This window comes from Hylobates moloch, unplaced genomic scaffold (assembly GCF_009828535.3).
Source record: "Hylobates moloch isolate HMO894 unplaced genomic scaffold, HMol_V3 SCAFFOLD_8, whole genome shotgun sequence".
Lineage (NCBI taxonomy): Eukaryota > Metazoa > Chordata > Mammalia > Primates > Hylobatidae > Hylobates > Hylobates moloch.
In genome coordinates, this window is record NW_026652283.1 from 45,719,519 (window position 1) to 45,741,488 (window position 21,970).

Genomic DNA, 21,970 nt, shown 5'->3' on the forward strand with positions numbered 1-21,970 from the left:
TTGTTTTTCAGAAACAAAAACGGAGATCCATCAACTCCAAAATTCCTGCTCCAAAAGAAAGTAAGTGGATTTCTACTAGCTTGCTATCATGGAATTTGTGTCAGGAATTATGTTTCTAGGACTCAGAGTTGTGGAAGCTCCTCTTTTGCGGGTGGTTTCTATGTGGGCTGAGTCCTGCCTGTGTTCCAAGCATCTTTATGAGGAAGAATCCAATCTACAGCTATCAGGCCAACCTTTAAGAGACATGGTGCATTTAGGAAATTTGCTGCCTGGCCTAGAAACCTTTTCTGTAGAATCCAGAGCCTGATGCTGAGGAGAGTGGGAATCAGCCATTGGTAGGCCTGTTTTCTTCCCTCAGGGCTCAGCCCCCTCAGGGGAACAGTATACCTTGGAAAGAGACTTTGAAAAAGGGAGACACTAGGTCTGTGGGTTGTTTAAAAGTACAGTTGGTGGCGCTATAGAGAGGGATGGCTGGGGCTGGAGAGAATAACAGCATTGCCTCCTGGTCTAGGAGGTTGAGGTCTCTCTGCAGAAGTAGTCTGTGAAAACCTACTTTGACAACATGATAGACTGTGACTGTAGGGGGTAAGCTTCCCAAAAGATCCAGCTTAAAGCCAATTGTACCTTGAAGGCTGGTGACCTGCACAGCTCTCCAGGTCTAGGGGTCATCATTGCCCTGAAACGATCCAGCTACCTCAGGGACTCACAGAATACTTGGCTGGAACTTCAGGTTCTGGGGGCCCTGAGCAGAGGGTGGTGCCATTGCAAGCTTGGGCCTGACTGTTGTGGTGCTGGCCCTTTCTTGCTAGGTGTACGTACCATAAGGTCAGGCAGGAGAGTTGGGACTCGCAGCAGTCCCATTCCGTGTTCATGTCCTCAAAGGATATTGCCACAGCTTTTTTTTTTTTTTTGAGACGGAGTCTCGCTCTGTCACCCAGGCTGGAGTGCAGTGGCGCGATCTCGGCTCACTGCAAGCTCCGCCTCCTGGGTTCACGCCATCCTCCTGCCTCAGCCTCTCCGAGTAGCTGGGACTACAGGCGCCCGCTACCACGCCCGGCTAATTTTTTTGTATTTTTAGTAGAGACGGGGTTTCACCATGGTCTCGATCTCCTGACCTCGTGATCCGCCCGCCTCGGCCTCCCAAAGTGCTGGGATTACAAGCGTGAGCCACCGCGCCCGGCACCACAGCTTTTTTTTGTTTTGTTTTGTTTTTCTTTTTTTTTTTTTTGAGACGGAGTCTCGCTGTCGCCCAGGCTGGAGTGCAGTGGCGCGATGAGCTCGGCTCACTGCAGGCTCCGCCCCCCCAGGGGTTCACGCCATTCTCCTGCCTCAGCCTCCCGCGTAGCTGGGACTACAGGCGCCCGCCACCTCGCCCGGCTAATTTTTTGTATTTTTAGTAGAAACGGGGTTTCACTGTGTTAGCCAGGATGGTCTCGATCTCCTGACCTCGTGATCCACCCGCCTCAGCCTCCTATAGTGCTGGGATTACAGGCGTGAGCCACCGCGCCCAGCCTGTTTTGTTTTGTTTTGTTTTTCAAAGGCAGGGTCTCACTTGGTTGTCCATGCTGGAATACCGTGATATGATCGTAGCTCACTGTAGCCTTGAACTCTTGGGCTCAGGCAATCCTCCACATCAGCCTCCCATGTAGCTGGGACTACAGGTGTGCCCCATCACACCTGGCTAATTTTTTTTTTTTGGTAGAGACAAGGTCTCACTATGTTGCCTGGGCTGGTCTCAAACTCCTGGCCTCAAGTGATCCTCCTGCTTCAGCCTCCCAAAGTGCTAGGATTGCAGGCATGAGCCACCATGTCCAGCCAATAGCTTTTTTTTTTTTTTTTTAGGATGGGGTCTCACTTTGTTGCCTAAACTGGTCTTGAACTCCTAGCTTTAAGCAATCCTGCCTCAGCCTCCCAAAGTGCTGGGACTACAGGCACACACCACCATGCCCAGCTACACAGCTCATTTTAATGGAAAAAAAAAGTCTTTAAGGCCCTGAGCAGTAGCTCATGCCTGTAATCCCAGCACTTTGGGGGGCCAAGGTTGGCAGATCACCTGAGGTCAGGAGTTCCAGACCAGCCTGGTCAACATGGTGAAACCCTGTCTCTATTAAAAATACAAAAAACTGGCCAGGCGCGGTGGCTCACACCTGTAATCCCAGCACTTTAGGAGGCCGAGGCGGGTGGACCACCTGAGGTCAGGAGTTCGAGACCAGCCTGGCCAATATGGTGAAGCCCCTGTCTCTACTAAAAATACAAAAATTAGCCAGGCGTGGTGGCAGGCGCCTGTAATCCCAGCTACTCAGGAAGCTGAGGCAGGAGAATCGTTTGAGCCTGGGGGGCGGAGGTTGCAGTGAGCCGAGATCATGCCGCCATACTCCAGCCTGGGCGACAGAGTAAGACTCGGTCTCAAAAAAAAAAAAAAAAAAAAAATTACAGATCATTTGGGGCTAGATGTGATGGCCCACACCTGTAAGCCCAGTGCTTTGGGAGGTTGAGGCAGGAAGATGGCTTGAACCTAGGAGTTTGAGACCAGCCTGGGCAACATAGCAAGACTCAATCTTATTATAAAAATAAAAAAAAATTAGGGAAATAGGATGATTGTAAAATTCAAAACATGGATTATATACAGCCATCAGCCTCAACTTATAATACTCAGAAACTCAGTAGAAGTTGGTTTTGGCAGAGGTTGCAGTGAGCTGAGATCATGCCACTGCACTCCAGCCTGGGTGACAGTGTGAGACTCTGTCTCTAAAAAAAGATGCGCTGGGCACGGTGGTTCACGCCTGTAATCCCAGCATTTTGGGAGGCCGAGGCGGGTGGATCACAAGGTCAAGAGATCGAGACCATCCTGGCCAACATGGTGAAACCCTGTCTGTACTAAAAAATATAAAAATTAGCTGGGTGTGGTGGTGCACGCCTGTAGTTCCAGCTACTTGGGAGGCCGAGGCAGAAGAATTGCTTGAACCCGGGAGGTGGAGGTTGCAGTGAGCCGAGATCATGCCACTGCACACCAGCCTGGGCAACAAGAGCGAAACTCCTCAAAAAAAAAAAAAAAAAAAAAAAGATTCATAATACTTTTTCTCAAGGACTTGGATTAGGTCTCTCTCTCTCCAGAAATGTTTTCAGGATAGCTATAGGTTCTCAAGACAGCTGCTCTTTGTGGGAGATATCCTTGCCCTCAGGAGCTCCTGGATTTGCACAATATGGACAAAGAGGTTTTGGGGTTACTGGTACTTGGTCTTTCTAATTTTTCCCTTCTAAGGAACATGGGAAGTTGGTGAGCCCCTTTCCTGGTGGCTGGGACCTATTTCACCTTGTACAGAAACTTGGAGGTTTGCCCCTGACCACCCTCCAGATCATGCAGCACTGACTGGCTACTGCTCTCGGTTCTCCAGGTCTTCGAAGCCGCTCCACTCGCATGTCCACTGTCTCAGAGCTTCATGTCACCGCTCAGGAGAATGGCATGGAGGTGGAGCTGCCTGCAGCTGCAAACCCCCGCAAACAGTTTTCAGTTCCTCGTGAGTAACGAATGTGCCCCCCACCCACCATGTTTGAGGCCCTGGAGCACATTGCTTGGTCCCTGTGCTAGAATATCCTGAGATTCATCCATTTCCCCAGCTTCAGAACTGGTGTGCTCCTGCCCTACCAACACGGCTTTCTTATTTGGAAATCATCTCTTTTTTAAAAAAACTTAACTGAAACATTACACACACATACACACAGACGTGAACACACAGCATTGAGTATATAGTTCTGTGAATTTTTGTAAACTGAACACACTCATGTAACTAACATGATCAGAGCATTACCAGAACTTCAAATCACCTGAGTTCAAGCCCTGTTTGTCACATGGGGGCATGTTTTCCTGTGGCCATGGAATCAGTCTTTCGCAAGAGGTGAAAGACTGGGCAGAAGCCCTCTGACGTAGTTGAGGATTCTAAGGTCTAAGTACACATAGCATTGAGTATATAGTTCAGTGAATTTTCATAAACAGAACACACTCATGTAACTAACATGATCAGAGCATTACCAGAACTTCAAAAGTCCCTGTTGGGCATATTTCCAGCTCCTTATTCCCCCAAGGGTACCCATAATCCTGACTTCTAATAGCATTAATTAGCTTTTTTCTTTCTGTATTTTATTATTTATTTATTTATTTATTGAGACAGAGTCTCACTTTTGTCACCCAGGCTAGAGTGCAATGGCGTGATCTTGGCTTACTGCAACTTCCGTCTCCTAGGTTCAACCAGTTCTCCCACCTCAGCCTCCTGGGTAGCTGGGATTATAGGCATGTGTCACCATGCCTGGCTAATTTTTGTATCTTTAGTAGGGGTGGGGTATCGCCATGTTGGCCAGGCTGGTCTTGAACTCCTGGCCTCAAGTGATCCACCCACCTTGGCCTCCCAAAGTTCTGGGATTACAAGCATGAGCCACCTCGCCCAGCCCTCTTTTTTTTTTTTTTGAGACGGAGTCTCGCTCTGTCGCCCAGGCTGGAGTGCAGTGGCGCAATCTCGGCTCACTGCAAGCTCCGCCTCCCGGGTTCACGCCATTCTCCTGCCTCAGCCTCTCCGAGTAGCTGGGACTACAGGCGCCCGCCACCGCGCCCGGCTAATTTTTTGTATTTTTAGTAGAGACGGGGTTTCACCGTGGTCTCGATCTCCTGACCTCGTGATCCGCCCGCCTCGGCCTCCCACAGTGCTGGGATTACAAGCGTGAGCCACCGCGCCTGGCCGCCCAGCCCTCTTTTTGTACTTTTTTTTTTTTTTTTGAGACGGAGTTTTGCTCTTGTTGCCCAGGCTGGAGTGTAATGGCTCTATCTTGGCTCACCTGAATCTCCGCCTCCCGGATTCAATTGATCCTCCTGCCTCAGCCTCCCGAGTAGCTGGGATTACAGGCATGTGCCATCGTGCCCAGCTAATTTTGTCTTTTTAGTAGAGATGGGGTTTCTCCATGTTGGTCAGGCTGGTCTTGAACTCGTGACCTCATGTGATCCGCCCACCTTGGCCTCCCAAATTTCTGGGATTACAGGCATGAGCTACTGCGCCTGGCTCTCTTTTTATACCTTTTTTTTTTTTGAGATGGAGTCTTGCTGTGTCGCCCAGGCTGGCGTACTGTGGCGTGATCTCAGCTCACTGCAACCTCTGCCTCCCAGGTTCAAGCGATTCTCTTGGCTCAGCCTCCCGAGTAGCTAGGACTACAGGTGCACACCACCACACCTGGCTAGTTTTTATATTTTTAGTAGAGACAGGGTTTCACCATATTGGCCAGGCTGATCTCAAACTCCTGACCTCGTGATCTGCCTGTGTTGGCCTCCCAAAGTGCTGGGATTACAGGTGTGAGCACTGCGCCCGGCCCTTTTTGTACTTTATATAAATTGAAATTTTTTTTTTTTTTTGAGACGGAGTCTTGCTCTGTCACCCAGGCTGGAGTGCAGTGGCACGATCTTGGCTCACTGCAAGCTCCACCTCACGGGTTCATGCCATTCTCCTGCATCAGCCTCCTGAGTAGCTGAGACTACAGGCGCCCGCCACCACGCCCGGCTAATTTTTTTGTACTTTTTTAGTAGAGACAGGGTTTCACAGTGTTAGCCAGGATGGTCTCTATCTCCTGACCTCATGATCCACCCACCTCGGCCTCCCAAAGTGCTGGGATTACAGGCCTGAGCCACCGCGCCTGGCCTATATTAAATTGAATTTTTGTTTTTTGTTTTTGAGACAGAGTCTCGCTCTGTCGCCCAGGCTGGAGTGCAGTGGTGCGATCTTGGCTCACTGCAAGCTCCGCCTCCCGGGTTCACGCCATTCTCCTCCCTTGGCCTGCGAGTAGCTGGGACTACAGGCGCCCGCTGCTGCGCCTGGCTAATTTTTTGTATTTTTAGTAGAGACGGGGTTTCACTGTGTTAGCCAGGATGGTCTTGATCTCCTGACCTCATGATCTGCCCGCCTCAGCATCCCAAAGTGGTGGGATTACAGGCATGAGCCACCGCGCCTGGCTATAAATTGAATTTTAAAATTTTAAAGTGAGTCAGATGAGGTGTGGAAAATTAGTAAATATAAATAAAAATTTTTAATGTGAATTGTTTGTCAGTCTTTAATAAATTATATAAATTAGATGCAAATTGTGTAAGACACACAACCATTATACTTTACACATATCAAATTCAGCTCTAATATGATGAAGGTAAATGCATGGGTCATGACCATGTATGGGAAGTAATGAGGTGTTGTGGATTGGACCTTTCTGTATTGAATCAATCTGGTTAGTTGTTGCCCCAGTTCCCTGTCACCCTAGATTTTCAGTCTTTGCTCCTGTTAACCACCTGGGTTCCTGAGGCTTGGGAGAAGTCAGAAAGGCCGGGCTTTTCTCCCTAAGACCAGACCTGGCCTGGCCTGAGAACCCATGCTTGGGTGAAGTCTAAAGAGTTCACACACTCAGAGGCTTTTCCCTTCATGTCGAAGCCCATACTGAACTGTTCACATACCCTTTAAGATATTTTGACCCCAGGAGCCAGCCCTTGCAGAAAGGGTGGTCGGGATGAGAGTGTGGGCTGAGGTGAAGGGAAAAGCCCAAGCTCTGCACATACTATAAGAGCTTTGCCGAGCAGGCAGGTCGCTCTCCCGGCCCATAACCAGGGCCATGGGCTCAGGTGAGATGCCTGTAGTATACTTGCCTGCTTCTCCAGTGACTCTTGTTCCCCTACAGCTGCCCCCACTAGGCCTTCCTGCCCTGCAGTGGCTGAAATACCATTGAGGATGGTCAGCGAGGAGGTGGAAGAGCAAGTCCATTCCATCCGAGGCAGCTCTTCTGCAAACCCTGTGAACTCAGGTAGACACACTGAGCTGTCTGCTGTTCTGCTTCTAGTGAGGCACAGATAGTTAACATCCCGTCCTAAACCTGGCCTACCTTGGCACCTGAGTTCAAGCCCTGTTTGTCACATGTTTTCCTCTGGCCATGGAATCAGTCTTTCATTATCAAGGCAAAACAAGAACTGTCTCACCTCTGTGGTTGTTGAGAAAGTAGCCAAGATGCATAGGGAGAGCTTGGGTTAGAACTGGAGTGCAGTTATCACTATTTGACTTCATATTGGCCAGGCCACTACTTTGTGGACTTATCCATGTTGAGAGTCACATCTATTACTTCTTTTTGCATATAGTGATTTAAGAGTAAGGATCTAGAGAAGGCCTCTCCCTGGGAAAGGCCCAGTACTCAGTTAATAGCCAGAGAAGAGTAGGCTGGCTTAAACTGGTAACAGAGTCGGCTTCCTTTTTTTTTTTTCCTTAATGTTTTCATAGTTCGGAGGAAATCATGTATTGTGAAGGAAGTGGAAAAAATGAAGAACAAGCGAGAAGAGAAGAAGGCCCAGAACTCTGAAATGAGAATGAAGCGAGCTCAGGTACCTTTCTTGGGAGGCCGGGGTAAGGGTTTTTGGACAGCTGTCTTAACCGAAACTCTACGGGCAACAGAGATACAGTTGGGCCCCAGTATTTCTGAGGCTCCAGTTCTTGAGGCCCCAATTCTTTTTTGTTTTGTTTTGTTTTTTGCTCTGTTGCCCTGGCTGGAGTGCAGTGGTGTGATCTTGGCTCACTGCAACCTGCACCTCTGGGTTCAGGTGATTCTTGTGCCTCAGCCTCCCAAGTAGCTGGGATTACAGGCATGTGCCAGCTAATTTTTTGTATTTTTAGTAGAGACAGAGTTTTGCTATTTTGCCCAGGCTGGTCTAGAACGCTTGGCCTTCCAAAGCGCTGGGATTTTAGGCATGAGCTGTTGCGCCTGGTCTCTGACGCTCCAATTCTGATATCCAGGAAATTTAACTGGTTTATCGGGATTCAGAGAACAAATAATTCAGAAATGTTTCTGAAGGCCCTCAGATGAGGAATATTTCATGCTGATTATCTAGTAAGCAAGCCCATCACATGCTCACATGGCATGATGGCCAGAGGGCCTGCAGGGCACAATTGGTCTGCTCTCCCCTACCCTCCCCCCAGTTGTACGTATTTGGAGGGCAGGGACTGCAGTACAGTCCCCTTATTTGGGTTCATTGCTTCTAGGAAGCCTGATCTGCTGCTGTGCCTCCTTAAATGTGGAACTGGCCCTAGTCCCCAGTTCCTAGCGTGCTTTGGTGTATGCTTAGGCCCCTCTGCCAATCTCTTCCCCAGTGCTTTGTACCTGGCTTCTCAACCTAGAGCCAGGGCGGGGATTTTGACAACTATGAAGGGTGGTGAGCAAAGAGCTGTTGCTGCTGCCACATAGGGGTCTGAGAGCACTTATATCTTAACAATCTGCCCTTTTTCACTCTCGTCTCAAACCAGGAGTATGACAGTAGTTTTCCGAACTGTGAATTTGCCCGAATGATTAAAGAATTTCGAGCTACTTTGGAATGTCATCCACTTACTATGACTGATCCTGTAAGTACATCCAAAGAACTTCTCTTTCTTAAGTGTACAGTTGAGAGACAGAAAACTTCTCTTTACAGGAATGAGGGCATGCAGGAATCTTTACTCACCTTTGAGGGTTTTATTATTTTTTTTTTTTTGAGATGGGGTCTCACTCTGTCACCCAGGCTGGAGTGCAGTGGTACGATCTTGGATCACTGCAACCTCCTTCCCGGGGCTTGAGTGATCCTCCCCACCTCATCCTCCCAGGTAGCTGGGACCACAGATGCATTCCACTGCACTCTGCTGGTTTTTTGTATTTTTGGTAGAGACGGGGTTTCACCACGTTGCCCAGGCCGATCTTGAACTTCTGGGTTCAAGCGATCTGCCCACCTTGACTTCCCAAAGTGCTGGGGTTACAGGTGTAAGCCACCGTGCCTGGCTGAGGTTATTTTATTTTATTTTATTTGGAGTCTCGCTCTGTCACCCAGGCTGGAGTGCAATGGCATGATCTTGGCTTACTGCAGTCTCTGCCTCCCAGGTTCAAGTGATTCTCCTGCCTCAGCCTCCCCAGTAGCTGGGATTACAGGCATGTGCCACCACGCCTAGCTAATTTTTGTATTTTTAGTAGAGATGGGGTTTTACCATGTTGGTCAGGCTGGTCTTGAACTCCTGACCTCATGATCTGCCCACTTCAGCCTCCCAAAGTGCTGGGATTACAGGCATGAGCCACCATGCCCAGCCGAGATTATTTTTTAATATCCTTTGGTGGGCCAAAGCTAGTGAGGCCCACATTGGGAGGGGTCTGATCTTTATAAACTGGGTTCCACCCCCACTACCATAGGTTGGCTAGATTCCTGCATCAGTAAGAATCATGAAAGTAGTGCTGAAACTCCTGTAGGCAGCAGAGTGAGAAAAATGGGAACAAAATCCAGTGCTCTCTTCTTGTGCTCTGGAGTATCTAATGGAGGATGCAGGGGTCCTAGTGTTAGATCTTGGCCTCTGACTAGGCCAGACATGGGATTGGAAGGGGTGGGAGTTCTGGACAAGCTCGCTTTTGAAATTGCTCTGACCCTTTGCTGTTGGTTGCCTCCTCATCCACTTGCAGATTGAAGAGCACAGAATATGTGTCTGTGTTAGGAAACGCCCACTGAATAAGCAAGGTAAGTCCTGCTCAGTCAGGAAGAGGCTTCAGACTGACTAAGGGGCCCTCTGTTTCCAGGGAGCACCCCCTGAAATACTCTCCTTCTGCAGAATTGGCCAAGAAAGAAATTGATGTGATTTCCATTCCTAGCAAGTGTCTCCTCTTGGTACATGAACCCAAGTTGAAAGTGGATTTAACAAAGTATCTGGAGAACCAAGCATTCTGCTTTGACTTTGCATTTGATGAAACAGCTTCGAATGAAGTTGTCTACAGGTTAGTCCCTTGCATCCATTTTTCCCTCCTTGTGCCCTTCCATCCCCTTTTTGTTGTAGGACATCGTGGTAACACTACTCACAGACGTGCTGAATTCTGAGGCTCTTCCTCGCTTCTTGTGTTTTCTTTGGGTCATACCCTTTGGTAGCTTAGTGGCCCATCCTTGAGTGGATCCTGAATGAGGTATTACCCGCTATGTGCTGAGGCAGGGCTGGCCAGGCTCCAGGGGTTCTTCCTGTGCCTTATGCAGCCACCCCATTGCCCACTGGGGTTCACAGACTTGGGGAACTCCAGATCTGCTCTGTCTTTTTTTTTTTTCTTTTGAGACAGAGTTTCGCTCTTGTTGCCCAGACTGGAGTGCAGGGGCACAATCTCGGCTCACTGCAACCTCCGTCTCCCAGGTTCCAGCGTTTCTCCTGCCTCAGCCTCCCATGTAGCTGGGATTACAGGCGCCTGCCATCACACCTGGCTAATTTTGTATTTTTAGTAGAAACAGGGTTTTGCCCTGTTGGTCAGGCTGGTCTCGAACTCCTGACCTCAGGTGATCCACTCGCCTTGGCCTCCCAAAGTGCTGGGATTAAAGGTGTGAGCCACTGCGCCTGGCCCTAGATCTGCTCTTTCTAATACAGCACCCAGTACCCTCATAGGGATATTTATTTATTTTATTTTTATTTATTTATTTATTTTTTGAGACGGAGTCTCAGTCAGTCTGTCGCCCAGGCTGGAGTGCAGTGGTGAGATCTCAGCTCACTGCAACCTCCACCTTCCGGGTTCAAGCAATTCTCCTGCCCCAGCCTCTCAAGTAGCTGGGATTACAGGCATGCACCAGCACACCTGGCTAATTTTTTTGTATTTTTAGTAGAGACAGTTTCACCATGTTGTTCAGGCTGGTCTCAAACTCCTGAGCTCAGGTGATCCACACACTTCGGCCTCCCAAAGTGCTGGGATTACAGGCGTGAGCCACCATTCCCAGCCAGTAGTGTCTCTTCTGCTGGAAGTTGGATGCTGAGCTTAGGCTTTCATCCTGTGTCTGCAGGGTCAGAGGAAAGGTCAGATGGCTTAGAGTATGGGCCATCAGCTTGCTTCTGGGTAGTCAGCCCAGTGATCCCCCAACACCCATCCCACTGCCAGTTTGCTAGGAGTATTTCGGATTTGTAAAGTGGGGTTGGGGTCAGGTGGGACCACTGAGGCAGGAGAGGAGTGCTATTCTTAGAAGGAGGAATCAACCCTAGAACTCTGCAGTGGAAGGGTGGCAGGACATGTTCCAGGGAGCACAGTTTGGGAACAGATACAAATACTCTACCTCTCTTCTAGGTTCACAGCAAGGCCACTGGTACAGACAATCTTTGAAGGTGGAAAAGCAACTTGTTTTGCATATGGCCAGACAGGAAGTGGCAAGACACATGTGAGTACTGAGGCCTGGCAGGGAAAGAGCCTTTCCATTGTGTATCCCTGGCTCCCTATAAAGGGAGACAATGAGTTTGTTAAGAAAGGCCCCTTGTGGCCAGGCGCGGTGGCTCACGCCTGTAATCCCAGCACTTTGGGAGGCTGAGGCGGGCGGATCACAAGGTCAGGAGATCGAGACCATCCTGGCTAACATGGTGAAACCCCGTCTCTACTAAAAATACAAAAAATTAGCCGAGCGTGGTGGCGGGCGCCTGTAGTCCCAGCTACTCGGGAGGCTGAGGCAGGAGAATGGCATGAACCCAGGAGGCAGAGCTTGCAGTGAGCCAAGATCACGCCATTGCACTCCAGCCTGGGTGACAGAGTGAGACTCTGTCTCAAAAAAAAAAAAAAAAATAGGGCCCCTTGTTACAGATGCCCCATCACCAGAGATAGCCTTGCCATGTCAGATGCAGGGAGGGGCTTTAGGTCCAGCCTTCTGGCTTTGTTGTGGCCCACTGTGGTGATGGAGCCAGTAGTGCTCTGCCCTAGGCCAACGGCCCTTTTCCATGGTCTTCTACCCCTTCCCTTTGCAGACTATGGGCGGAGACCTCTCCGGGAAAGCCCAGAATGCATCCAAAGGGATCTACGCCATGGCCTGTAAGTACTGTGTACTGCTGCTTCAGGTTGGGCACCAAAAGGCAGGCTGTTTGCTTAGCAAAGTTCTCTCCCTCAGCCCGGGACGTCTTCCTCCTGAAGAATCAACCCTGCTACCGGAAATTGGGCCTGGAAGTCTATGTGACATTCTTCGAGATCTACAATGGGAAGGTAGCTGGCAAGAAGCTCCTTGTTTACACTGTTGGGGCCCAGCACTTTTTAAAACGTTGAAGCTGGCTAGAAGTTGAAGCCAAAAACCTATTAGCTGTCAAGCCACTGATGGGCCACTCTGCCCTGGCATCCACATGTAGGTGGTTTCATCTGATGGTGAGATGGCACCTAAGTTCAACAAGTATGGCAATAATACTCCTCAGGGCCCCCTTTCAGGTGCAAGGTTTGCCTGTGTGTGTCCTGACCTCCCTCAGCCTACCTCCTTCATCCTTTCTTCCCCGATTGTGCACATTGAGTCTCATATTCATTCTTTCCCTCCCCGTACCACCATATATCTCTTTCCACCCCTCTCTGTATTCACTGTGTGCTTCTGCAGAGTTGCTTTCCCTAGAGTGGGATCTAGATAATAAAAATAGCTAATATTTATCATTAATAAGATATTAGGAGCCGGGCGTGATGGCTCACGCCTATAATCCCGGCAATTTGGGAGGCCGAGGCGGGCAGGTCACCTGAGGTCAGGAGTTCGAGACCAGCCTGGCTGACATGGTGAACCCACATCTCTACTAAAAACACACAAAAAATTAGCTGAGCATGGTTGTGGGCACCTGTAATTCCAGCTACTCGGGAGGCTGAGGCAGGAGAATCGCTTGAACCCAGGAGGCAGAGATTGCAGTGAGCCGAGATCGCGCCATTGCACTCCAGCCTGGGCGACAGGAGTGAAACTCCGTCTCAAAATAATAACAATAAGATATTAAGAGCTATACGCTATTCTAAGCACTACCTGTCTCAGCTTTACAGATGAAATGCAAGGCTAGAGTGGTTATTAACTTGCCCAGGCTCACACAGCTAGTAAGGCAGTGTCACAGCAAACTGAGGCAGTTCGGCTCAGATCCCAAGTATATTGCCCTCTGCTAGGCTGACACCCATCAGCTCATATTCTCTGCCTTTCCTGCTGCTGGCTCTTGTCTGAGCTGGGCAGGCTCTGTAGGAGGGAGCAGTCGGGTGGGGTGCCCGGTGCCCAGTGGCCTTAGCCTCATTCCCCCTGCCTGGCACAGCTGTTTGACCTGCTCAACAAGAAGGCCAAGCTGCGTGTGCTGGAGGATGGCAAGCAACAGGTGCAAGTGGTGGGGCTGCAGGAGCATCTGGTTAACTCTGCTGATGATGTCATCAAGATGATCGACATGGGCAGCGCCTGCAGGTAAGAGTCCTGGTGAGGGGAAGGAGCGACCTTCTCATGTCTGGTTTATGAGTAAAGTCTAGCTCTGAGCACACTTCCGTTTACACAGTACACAGAGTGCTGCTTTGCCCAGTTTGGTAAGGGCTGCGAAGGCCTCTGCTTTATGGGGTCTCAATAAGACATATGACCCCAGGGCCAGAGGCTTATCAGAACCAAGTCAGGTCAGGCACAGTGGCTCACACCTATAATCTCAGCAGTTTGGGAAAACGAAGCAGGAGGATCACTTCAGGCCAGGAGTTCGAGGTTGCAGTGAACTGTGATCGCACCGCTGCACTTCAGTCTGCATGGCAGAGCGAGATCCTGTCTAAAAAAAAAATAAAAATAAAAAATAAAAACAAGTCCAAGTGTTATCCCAAAGGCATGCTTCCTGGCTTCTCTGGGTTCCTCCTTGCTCTTCCCTCCCTTTATGGTGGAAGTCAGGAGCTCTGGGTCTGTTCTGGGCTGGAAGTAATGGGTTCATACCCCCTCTGCACAGAAGTTGGGGAGCACTTTTCCACTAGGGCTGTAGACATTGGTACAGTGGGGCGCTAGGCAGCTATGGAGGCCCAGGGAGGGGGCTGCCCTCTACAGAGTCCTCAAGTTCTGGCAGGTGGTTCATGACAGCTTCCTCCTCCTCTTTGGGCCCTTTAGCAGAGGCAATTTATCCTTCCCCGTTTCCTTCTAGGGCTCCAGGTCTGGCAAAGGCCCTAGTCCAGAATCCAGTACTAATTTGGCTGCCAGGAAAATGTATTAGGTCCAGAGCTGGAGGGAGAATTGCTACCCAGGGAGGGCAAGATGGAAGCCTGGGACAGGAAGACACAGGACTTCTTTGCCTGCTAACCTGTGTCCCTCCCTTCCTAGAGAACTTCTGTGGAGTTGGGTGCCATGGGGGCTGGTGACCACAGAATCTCATAACCTTTCTTTACCACAGAACCTCTGGGCAGACATTTGCCAACTCCAATTCCTCCCGCTCCCACGCCTGCTTCCAAATTCTTCTTCGAGCTAAAGGGAGAATGCATGGCAAGTTCTCTTTGGTAGATCTGGCAGGGAATGAGCGAGGCGCGGACACTTCCAGTGCTGACCGGCAGACCCGCATGGAGGGTGCAGAAATCAACAAGAGTCTCTTAGCCCTGAAGGTAGTGGGACAGCTAGAGCTGGTTGGCCGGTGGAGCTGCTGGGAAGGGATGGTGAGGGGTCAGTGCAAGGAAAGAAGGGACCTCAGTTGTTCCTGTTGTCCCCATAGGAATGCATCAGGGCCCTGGGACAGAACAAGGCTCACACCCCGTTCCGTGAGAGCAAGCTGACACAGGTGCTGAGGGACTCCTTCATCGGGGAGAACTCTAGGACTTGCATGGTGAGTAGGGTCACTTTGAAGGTGATGGTGCAAGAGGAGACAGAGTTGCTTTCCACAGAGACACTTAGTCCTGTCCCTGGGCTGGAAGCTCAGCACTGCTGGCTGCCTGGGTTTCCAGGCTCTACCGTGACTGGGCTTCCAGACCCTGCTTTAATGCACCAGACTCCTCGTGGCCTAACCAAGCGTGGAGGAAAGGCTCTATTCCCTTTAAGATGTGTAGGTGCAGCTCTTGGTTTGGGAGAGGTCATTCCTCCATTACCTGATGAAAAGGGGGTTCCAGAATTCAGAAGATGGGCCTTTGGGTCAGCAGGAGAGGAAAGTCCTTGTCTCTTCCATGGCCTCCCTCAGATTCACTGGCTCCGAGCCTAGAAAATAGAAATAGTCTGGATCATAAGGCTGTGTCCTTGAATGACTTCCTCTTCTCTGTTTTATCCCCAAGCCCTTGTATGTGAGACCTGCCATCCTTCCCCTCAAGAGAATATTCTCCCCTACCCTTTAGGTAGGGGCCTTTTCATGAGGAAGGTGGGATTTTCTGACTAAGCTCTACCTAAGGCATTATCCCTTGGCCTAAGGGAACTGAAGTTTCCAGCAGAAGCCACAGAGCTTTAAGATAGGACCTTGGGCTGGGCGTGGTGGCTCACACCTATAATCCCAGCACTTTGGGGGGCCTAGGCAGGCGGATCACACAGGGTCAGGAGATAGAGACTGTCCTGGCTAACATGGTGAAACCCCATCTCTACTAAAAAATACAAAAAATTAGCCAGGTGTGGGGACGGGCGCCTGTAGTCCCAGCTACTCGGGAGGCTGAGGCAGGAGAATGGCGTGAACCCGGGAGGTGGAGCTTGCAGTGAGCTGAGATCGCGCCACTGCACTCTGGTCTGGGTGACAGAGTGAGACTCCGTCTCAAAAAAAAAAAAAAGATAGGACCTTGGTAGCAAGACTGTCTCAGTAAAGGAATAATGAAGCAAAAGATAATTAGATATGTCTTTGAAAGCAGTAAACCAATGTCTGAGGCACCTTAATTCGCAATGCCCATGGGGCAAGTGGCCTAGCACAGTGTGGTGCTAAATGAGTCCTCCCACCAATACCATGTGGGTCTCCGAAGCTTGAGGAAACTCCCCGACTGGAGGCCCCTTGGGGACAGGCTATCTAGCATCCTCACCGTGCCTCTCAGCCTTTAATCACCCACCCCTCTTTTGCAGATTGCCACGATCTCACCAGGCATAAGCTCCTGTGAATATACTTTAAACACACTGAGATATGCAGACAGGTACTAGGACCTACAGCTAGGTGGGATGGGGAACCTGACTGGGCACGGGAAGGGCAGTGATGAGAGGGGAGGAGGCTCTGGGGCCTCAGGGCCTACTGTATACTCCTCTGTGACTCTGAACCTGAGGCTTGGGAGTTCCGCCGTGATGCTAGGTCTGTCCCAGTCCTCTCCAGGCCCTGCTGGAGAGTCAGCTGGGTGAGGGGCTTTTCCAGTCCAGCTTTAGTTTACTCTCTCCTTGGCTGAAGGCAAGGTTGCCATTCCATCCCCTTGGAGCCTCATGCCTCAAAGCCTGGGCGCTGCCACGTTCCTCTGGTGAGTACCAAGGGGGCTGTTGTGGGATCTGAGACCTCCTTGTTTCCTCAGGGTCAAGGAGCTGAGCCCCCACAGTGGGCCCAGTGGAGAGCAGTTGATTCAAATGGAAACAGAAGAGATGGAAGCCTGCTCTAACGGGGCGCTGATTCCAGGCAATGTAAGGGCCAGGATGGGGCCAAGCAAGACAGAACTGTGGCCTGGTGAGGCGGCACCTGGGTCACATAGTTGTCTTTCTTTTTGGCCCTCTCAGTTATCCAAGGAAGAGGAGGAACTGTCTTCCCAGATGTCCAGCTTTAACGAAGCCATGACTCAGATCAGGGAGCTGGAGGAGAGGGCTGTGGAAGAGCTCAAGGAGATCATACAGGTAGGCAGCTGGTCCTGGCCAGGGAGCTGGATGCAGCACGGCCCTCAGTGTGCTCCGCACCATTCCCAGAACATGACCTGGGCCTTGTTCCCACGGGTGTTCACATTAGGGTAGCAACAAACAGCCCTCTACACTGGCACTCTTTAATTCTTTGCCTGTTAACCCAGCTGTTCTTCTAATTTTCACAACCCCTTCTGCAGGTTGGCACACATAGGCTTTCTGACATCACACTAACCAGAGCTAGTCTGTCCTCCATGCTCCTGATAGAGGATTTGAAGGGTGATCCATATGCAGGGATCTTGTCTTGTTTTTTTTTGGTGAATGTTGCAACTCTTTTGCTGAATCCAAGGGTCAAAAAACATGAAGTATAGGTAATAGGCCCTAAGGGTACGACTTGAGATCAATCCTGTCTCTTCCATTAACAAACTGATTTCCTTGTGAAAGTCATTTAGCCTCACTGGGCCTCACCTCAGTTTTTGCATCTCTGAAATGGTCAAGGTAGGATGGTTGTATTCGAGGGTTCAGTAATATGCTTATAAAGCGTCAGCACAGTACCCTGTGGGTACTGTGGTCAGGGTTTAGTAAGTGGTAGGTGCCCCTGCTACTGCAATCCCTACTGTGGAAGAGCAAGTGACTGGGAGGCAGGAATTTACATCCCAATGGTGGGGCGCTCAGAGGATTGCAGAGCAGGAAGGAAGAACTTGGGGCAGGTGTAACTGAGGAGGGACTGTGAAGGGTAAGTGCTGAGGCCTGTCCTCCCCTTCCTGGAGTGCTCAGGGGTACAGAGTTTTGTAAGTACATGGCACTTTCAGGATGAATGAGAGGCTCACTGTGGTCAGAGCAAAAAGAGTGAACAGGTGATGGAGGGTAATTAAGGCTGTGGACAGGTCAACAGGTATCTGATGCTAAAGAGTCTTCTAGATGGTTCATCTCACAGGCCTGGACTGCATCATGAGGACAGTGGAAGCCTTTGGAGGGCGTTAAGCAGAGTGGTGACATGGGCATGTCAGAGCTTTAGATATATCATATGGTCACCATGTGGAGCCTGGTTTGGGGGCTTGGGAAAAGCAAAGGTAGAGGCAGTTAGGAGATTGTTGGGAAGGGTTCAAAAAAACTAGTGCTGGCCAGGCGCGCTGGCCCATGCCTGTAATCCCAACACCTTGGGAGGCCGAGGCAGGTGGATCATGAGGTCAGGAGTTCAAGACCAGCCTGGCCAACATGGCGAAACCTCGTGTCTACTAAAAATACAAAAAATTAGCCGGGTATGGTGGCGGGCGCCTGTAATCTCAGCTACTTGGGAGGCTGAGGCAGGAGAATTACTTGAACCAGGGAGGCAGAGGTTGCAGTGAGCTGAGATTGTGCCACTGCACTCTAGCCTGGGTGACAGAGCAAGACTCCGTCTCAGAAAAAAAAAAAGAAAGAGAAACTAGTACCTAGACCAAGCTGTGTCCATGTTCATGGGATTGGAATGAGGGCATGAGATTCATGAACCATTTAGATATACAAGCATGAAAATCTTAAAAGGTACCCCCCAAAATATGTACTCTCTCTATATATATGTTTTTGTTTTTGAGACAGAGTCTCACTCTGTCACCCAGGCTGGAGTTTAGTGGTGCAGTCTCGGCTCACTGCAGCCTCTGCCTCCTGGGTTCAAGCGATTCTCCTTCCTCAGCTTCCTAAGTACCTAGGATTACAGATGCATGCCACATGCCTGGCTAATTTTTTGTATTTTTAGTAGAGATGGGGTTTTACCATGTTGGCCAGGCTGGTCTTGAACTCCTGACCTTAGGTGATCTGCCTGCCTCAGTCTCCCAAAGTGCTGGGATTACAGGTGTGAGCCACCATGCCCAGCCTATATATCTGGTTGCTTTTTGTTTGTTTGTTTTGGGGGGGAGGGGCGGAGTTTCACTTTTGTCCCCCAGGCTGGAGTGCAATGGCACCATCTCGGCTCACCACAACCTCCACCTCCCAGATTCAAGCAATTCTCCTGCCTCAGCCTCCCAAGTAGCTGGGATTACAGGCATGCGCCACCACGCCCAGCTAATTTTGTATTTTTAGTAGAGATGGGATTTCTCCATGTTGGTCAGGCTGATCTCAAACTCCCTACCTCAGATGATCCTCCCACCTCGACCTCCCAAAGTGTTGGGATTACAGGCATGAGCCACGGCGCCCAGTCGTATTTCTGTTATTTAAAAAGAATCATTTGACCGGGCGCAATGGCTCACGCCTGTAATCCTAGCACTTTGGGAGGCTGAGGCGGGCAGATCAACTAAGGTCAGGAGTTTGAGACTAGCCTGGCCAACATGGTGAAACCCCGTCTCTACTAAAAATACAAAAATTAGCCAGGCATGGTGGCAGGCACCTGTAATCCCAGCTACTTGGGAGGCTGAGGCAGGAGAATCACTTGAGCCTGGGAGGCGAAGGTTGTAATGAGCTGAGATCGTGCCACTGCATTCTGGCCTGGGCAACAGAGCAAGACTGTCTCAAAAATAAAATAAAAGAATCATTTGGCCAGGTGCAGTGTGGGTCATGCCTGTAATCCCAACACTTTGGGAGGTCAAGGAAGGAAGATCACTTGAGCCCAGGAGTTCGCGACCAGCCTGGGCAACATGGCCCCATCTCTACAAAAAATAAAAATAAATAAATATCCCAAAGGTGGTGTGTGCAGCAAAAATGATAATAAAAAGAACCGGGGGGAGGGATAGCATTAGGAAATATACCCAATGTAAATGACAACTTAATGGGTGCAGCACACCAACATGATACATGTATACATATGTAACAAACCTGCACATTGTGCACGTGTACCCTAGAATTTAAAGGATAATAATAGGGAAAAAAAACCATTTAGGGAGCAGAATTGAGGATTTGGTGACAAGTAGGGTGAACGAATAAAGTCACTGGAGCTGGGCACGGTGGCTTATGCCTGTAATCCCAGCACTTTGGGAGGCCGAGGAAGGCAGATCACAAAGTCAGGAGATCAAGACCATCCTGGCCAACATAGTGAAACCCTGTCTCTACTAAAGAATAAAAAAAATTAGCCTGGCGTGGTGGCGCGCGCCTGTAGTCTCAGCTACTTGAGATGCTGAATCGTGTATCTATTATTTAAAAAGAATCATTTGACCGGGCGCAATGGCTCACGCCTGTAATCCTAGCACTTTGGGAGGCTGAGGCAGGCAGATCAACTAAGGTCGAGAGTTTGAGACCAGCCTGCCCAACATGGTGAAACCCCGTCTCTACTAAAAATACAAAAATTAGCCAGGCATGGTGGCAGGCACCTGTAATCCCAGCTACTTGGGATGCTGAGGCAGGAGAATCATTTGAACCCGGGAGGCGGAGGTTGCAGTGAGCAGAGATCACGCCACTGCACTCCAACCTGGCAACAAAGCAAGACTCCGTCTTAAAGAAAAAAAAAAAAATTAGCTGGCTATGGTGGCATGCACCTGTAGTCCCAGCTACTCGGGAGGCTGAGACAGGAGAATCGCTTAAACCCAGGAGGCGGAGGTTGCAGTGAGCCAGGATCACACGCCACTTCACTCCAGCCTGGGTGACAGAGCGAGACTGCATCTCAAAAAAAAATAAATAAATAAAATCACCCAAATTTCTAGCTTGGGCATCAGGACCAATGATGTTATTCATTTGACATAAGAGATGGGGATAATCTTGGGGTAGGAGGCTGGGAGTGGTGGCTCAGGCCTGTAATCCCAGCACTTTGGGAGTCCGAGGCCGGCAGATCACCTGAGGTCGGGAGTTCGAGATCAGCCTGGCCAACATGGAGAAACCCCATCTCTACTAAAAATACAAAGTTAGCCGGGCGTGGTGGCACATGTCTGTAATCCCAGCTACTTGGGAGGCTGAGGCAGGAGAATCCCTTAAACTCAGGGAGTGGAGGTTGTGGTGAGCCGAGATCACGCCATTGCACTCCAGCCTGGACAACAAGAGTGAAACTCTGTCTCAAAAAAAAAAAAAAGAAAAAAACAAGCTTGGGGTAGGAAGAGGGTGAATTCAAGCTAAGGGTTTCCTTGGGGAGAGGGTGAACAGGCAGGGTATGGGTCATGGACCAGAGGTAAGACATCTTACTCAGGTGTCTGCATTGCAGTTGGTAGGACCCCAGGAATGATTTCCTAAATGGTTATTGAACTGACAAGGTCCTCCCTGTGTTGTAGCAAGGACCAGATTGGCTTGAGCTCTCTGAGATGACCGAGCAGCCGGACTATGACCTGGAGACCTTTGTGAACAAAGCGGAATCTGCTCTGGCCCAGCAAGCCAAGCATTTCTCAGCCCTGAGAGGTGGGTGTGGCTGGATGCGATGCAGGTGGACGATGGTGGCCTCTGCTGGCTCTTGGGCAGCTGCAGGTGCTGGCAGCTCTGCCCTGAGTGAATGGGGGCTCCTCAGACTCTCACTAACCCCATATGTACCACTACCCTTTATTCCAGATGTTATCAAGGCCTTGCGCCTGGCCATGCAGCTGGAAGAGCAGGCTAGCAGACAAATAAGCAGCAAGAAACGGCCCCAGTGATGACTGCAAATAAAGATCTGTTTGGTTTGACACCCAGCCTCTTCCCTGGCCCTCCCCAGAGAACCTTGGGCACCTGGCGGGTCTAGGCAGGGTCTGAGCTGGGACAGGTTCTGGTAAATGCCAAGTATGAGGGCATCTGGGGAGGGGGTCAGAGTGACATGGGACACTCCTTTTCTATTCCTCAGTTGTCGCCCTCGTGGGAGGAAGGAGCTCTTAGTTACCCTTTTGTGTTGCCCTTCTTTCCATCAAGGGGAATGTTCTCAGCATAGAGCTTTCTCTGCAGCATCCTGTCTGTGTGGACTGGCTGCTAATGGAGAGCTCCCTGGGGTTGTCCTGGCTCTGGGGAGAGAGACGGAGCCTTTAGTACAGCTATCTACTGGCTCCAAACCTTCTACGCCTTTGGGCCGAGCACTGAATGTCTTGTACTTTAAAAGAATGTTTCTGAGACCTCTTTCTACCTTACTGTCTTCCTAGAGATCCAAGAGGATCCCTACTGTTTTCTGTTTTATGTGTTTATACATTGTATGTAACAATAAAGAGAAACAATAAATCAGCTGTTTAAGTGTGTGGAAAGGGCCTGGGATGTGTCTGAGCCTTCTGGGACTAAGGACATGACTGTACCTTTGGCCTCTGGGTAGTACTGATTCTGTACTCCTTCCAGGAGGCCATATCCACGCCTACAATTCCAATGCCAAGCTGAAGACTCCTGTGACTTGTTTGATGTCTATGAGATGCTTATTAGGCCTGGGAACAGGAACTCTTAAGTAGAAGGAAGATGGCCGCTGGGCGCGGTGGCCCATGCCTATAATCCCAGCACTTTGGAAGGCCAAGGCGGGCAGATCGCAAGGTCAGAAGTTCGAGACCAGCCTGGCCAACATAGTGAAACCCCACCTCTACTAAAAATACAAAAATTAGCTGGGCATGGTGCATGGTGGCA

General features: G+C 50.0%; 1 protein-coding gene across 5 annotated transcripts in view; it reads left to right on the forward strand.

The window, feature by feature from the left end:
• KIF2C (kinesin family member 2C) overlaps positions 1-21,586 on the forward strand; it is a 30,900-nt gene extending 9,314 nt beyond the window's left edge. For 4 of the 5 annotated variants that reach the window (XM_032160624.2, XM_058442408.1, XM_058442410.1 and 1 more), the window contains 18 exons: positions 12-60; positions 3,396-3,518; positions 6,700-6,822; positions 7,290-7,390; positions 8,307-8,402; positions 9,478-9,532; positions 9,624-9,786; positions 11,101-11,191; positions 11,766-11,829; positions 11,906-11,997; positions 13,053-13,195; positions 14,145-14,349; positions 14,457-14,567; positions 15,770-15,837; positions 16,201-16,306; positions 16,400-16,513; positions 20,680-20,803; positions 20,951-21,586. In XM_032160624.2, the coding sequence (XP_032016515.1) occupies positions 12-60; positions 3,396-3,518; positions 6,700-6,822; positions 7,290-7,390; positions 8,307-8,402; positions 9,478-9,532; positions 9,624-9,786; positions 11,101-11,191; positions 11,766-11,829; positions 11,906-11,997; positions 13,053-13,195; positions 14,145-14,349; positions 14,457-14,567; positions 15,770-15,837; positions 16,201-16,306; positions 16,400-16,513; positions 20,680-20,803; positions 20,951-21,033 (1,911 nt within the window). In that variant the 3' untranslated portion in view covers positions 21,034-21,586. The remainder of the gene's footprint in view (positions 1-11; positions 61-3,395; positions 3,519-6,699; positions 6,823-7,289; positions 7,391-8,306; positions 8,403-9,477; positions 9,533-9,623; positions 9,787-11,100; positions 11,192-11,765; positions 11,830-11,905; positions 11,998-13,052; positions 13,196-14,144; positions 14,350-14,456; positions 14,568-15,769; positions 15,838-16,200; positions 16,307-16,399; positions 16,514-20,679; positions 20,804-20,950) is intronic. The other variant, XM_032160625.2, reaches the window with a different exon arrangement.
• Positions 21,587-21,970: the final 384 nt, after the last annotated feature.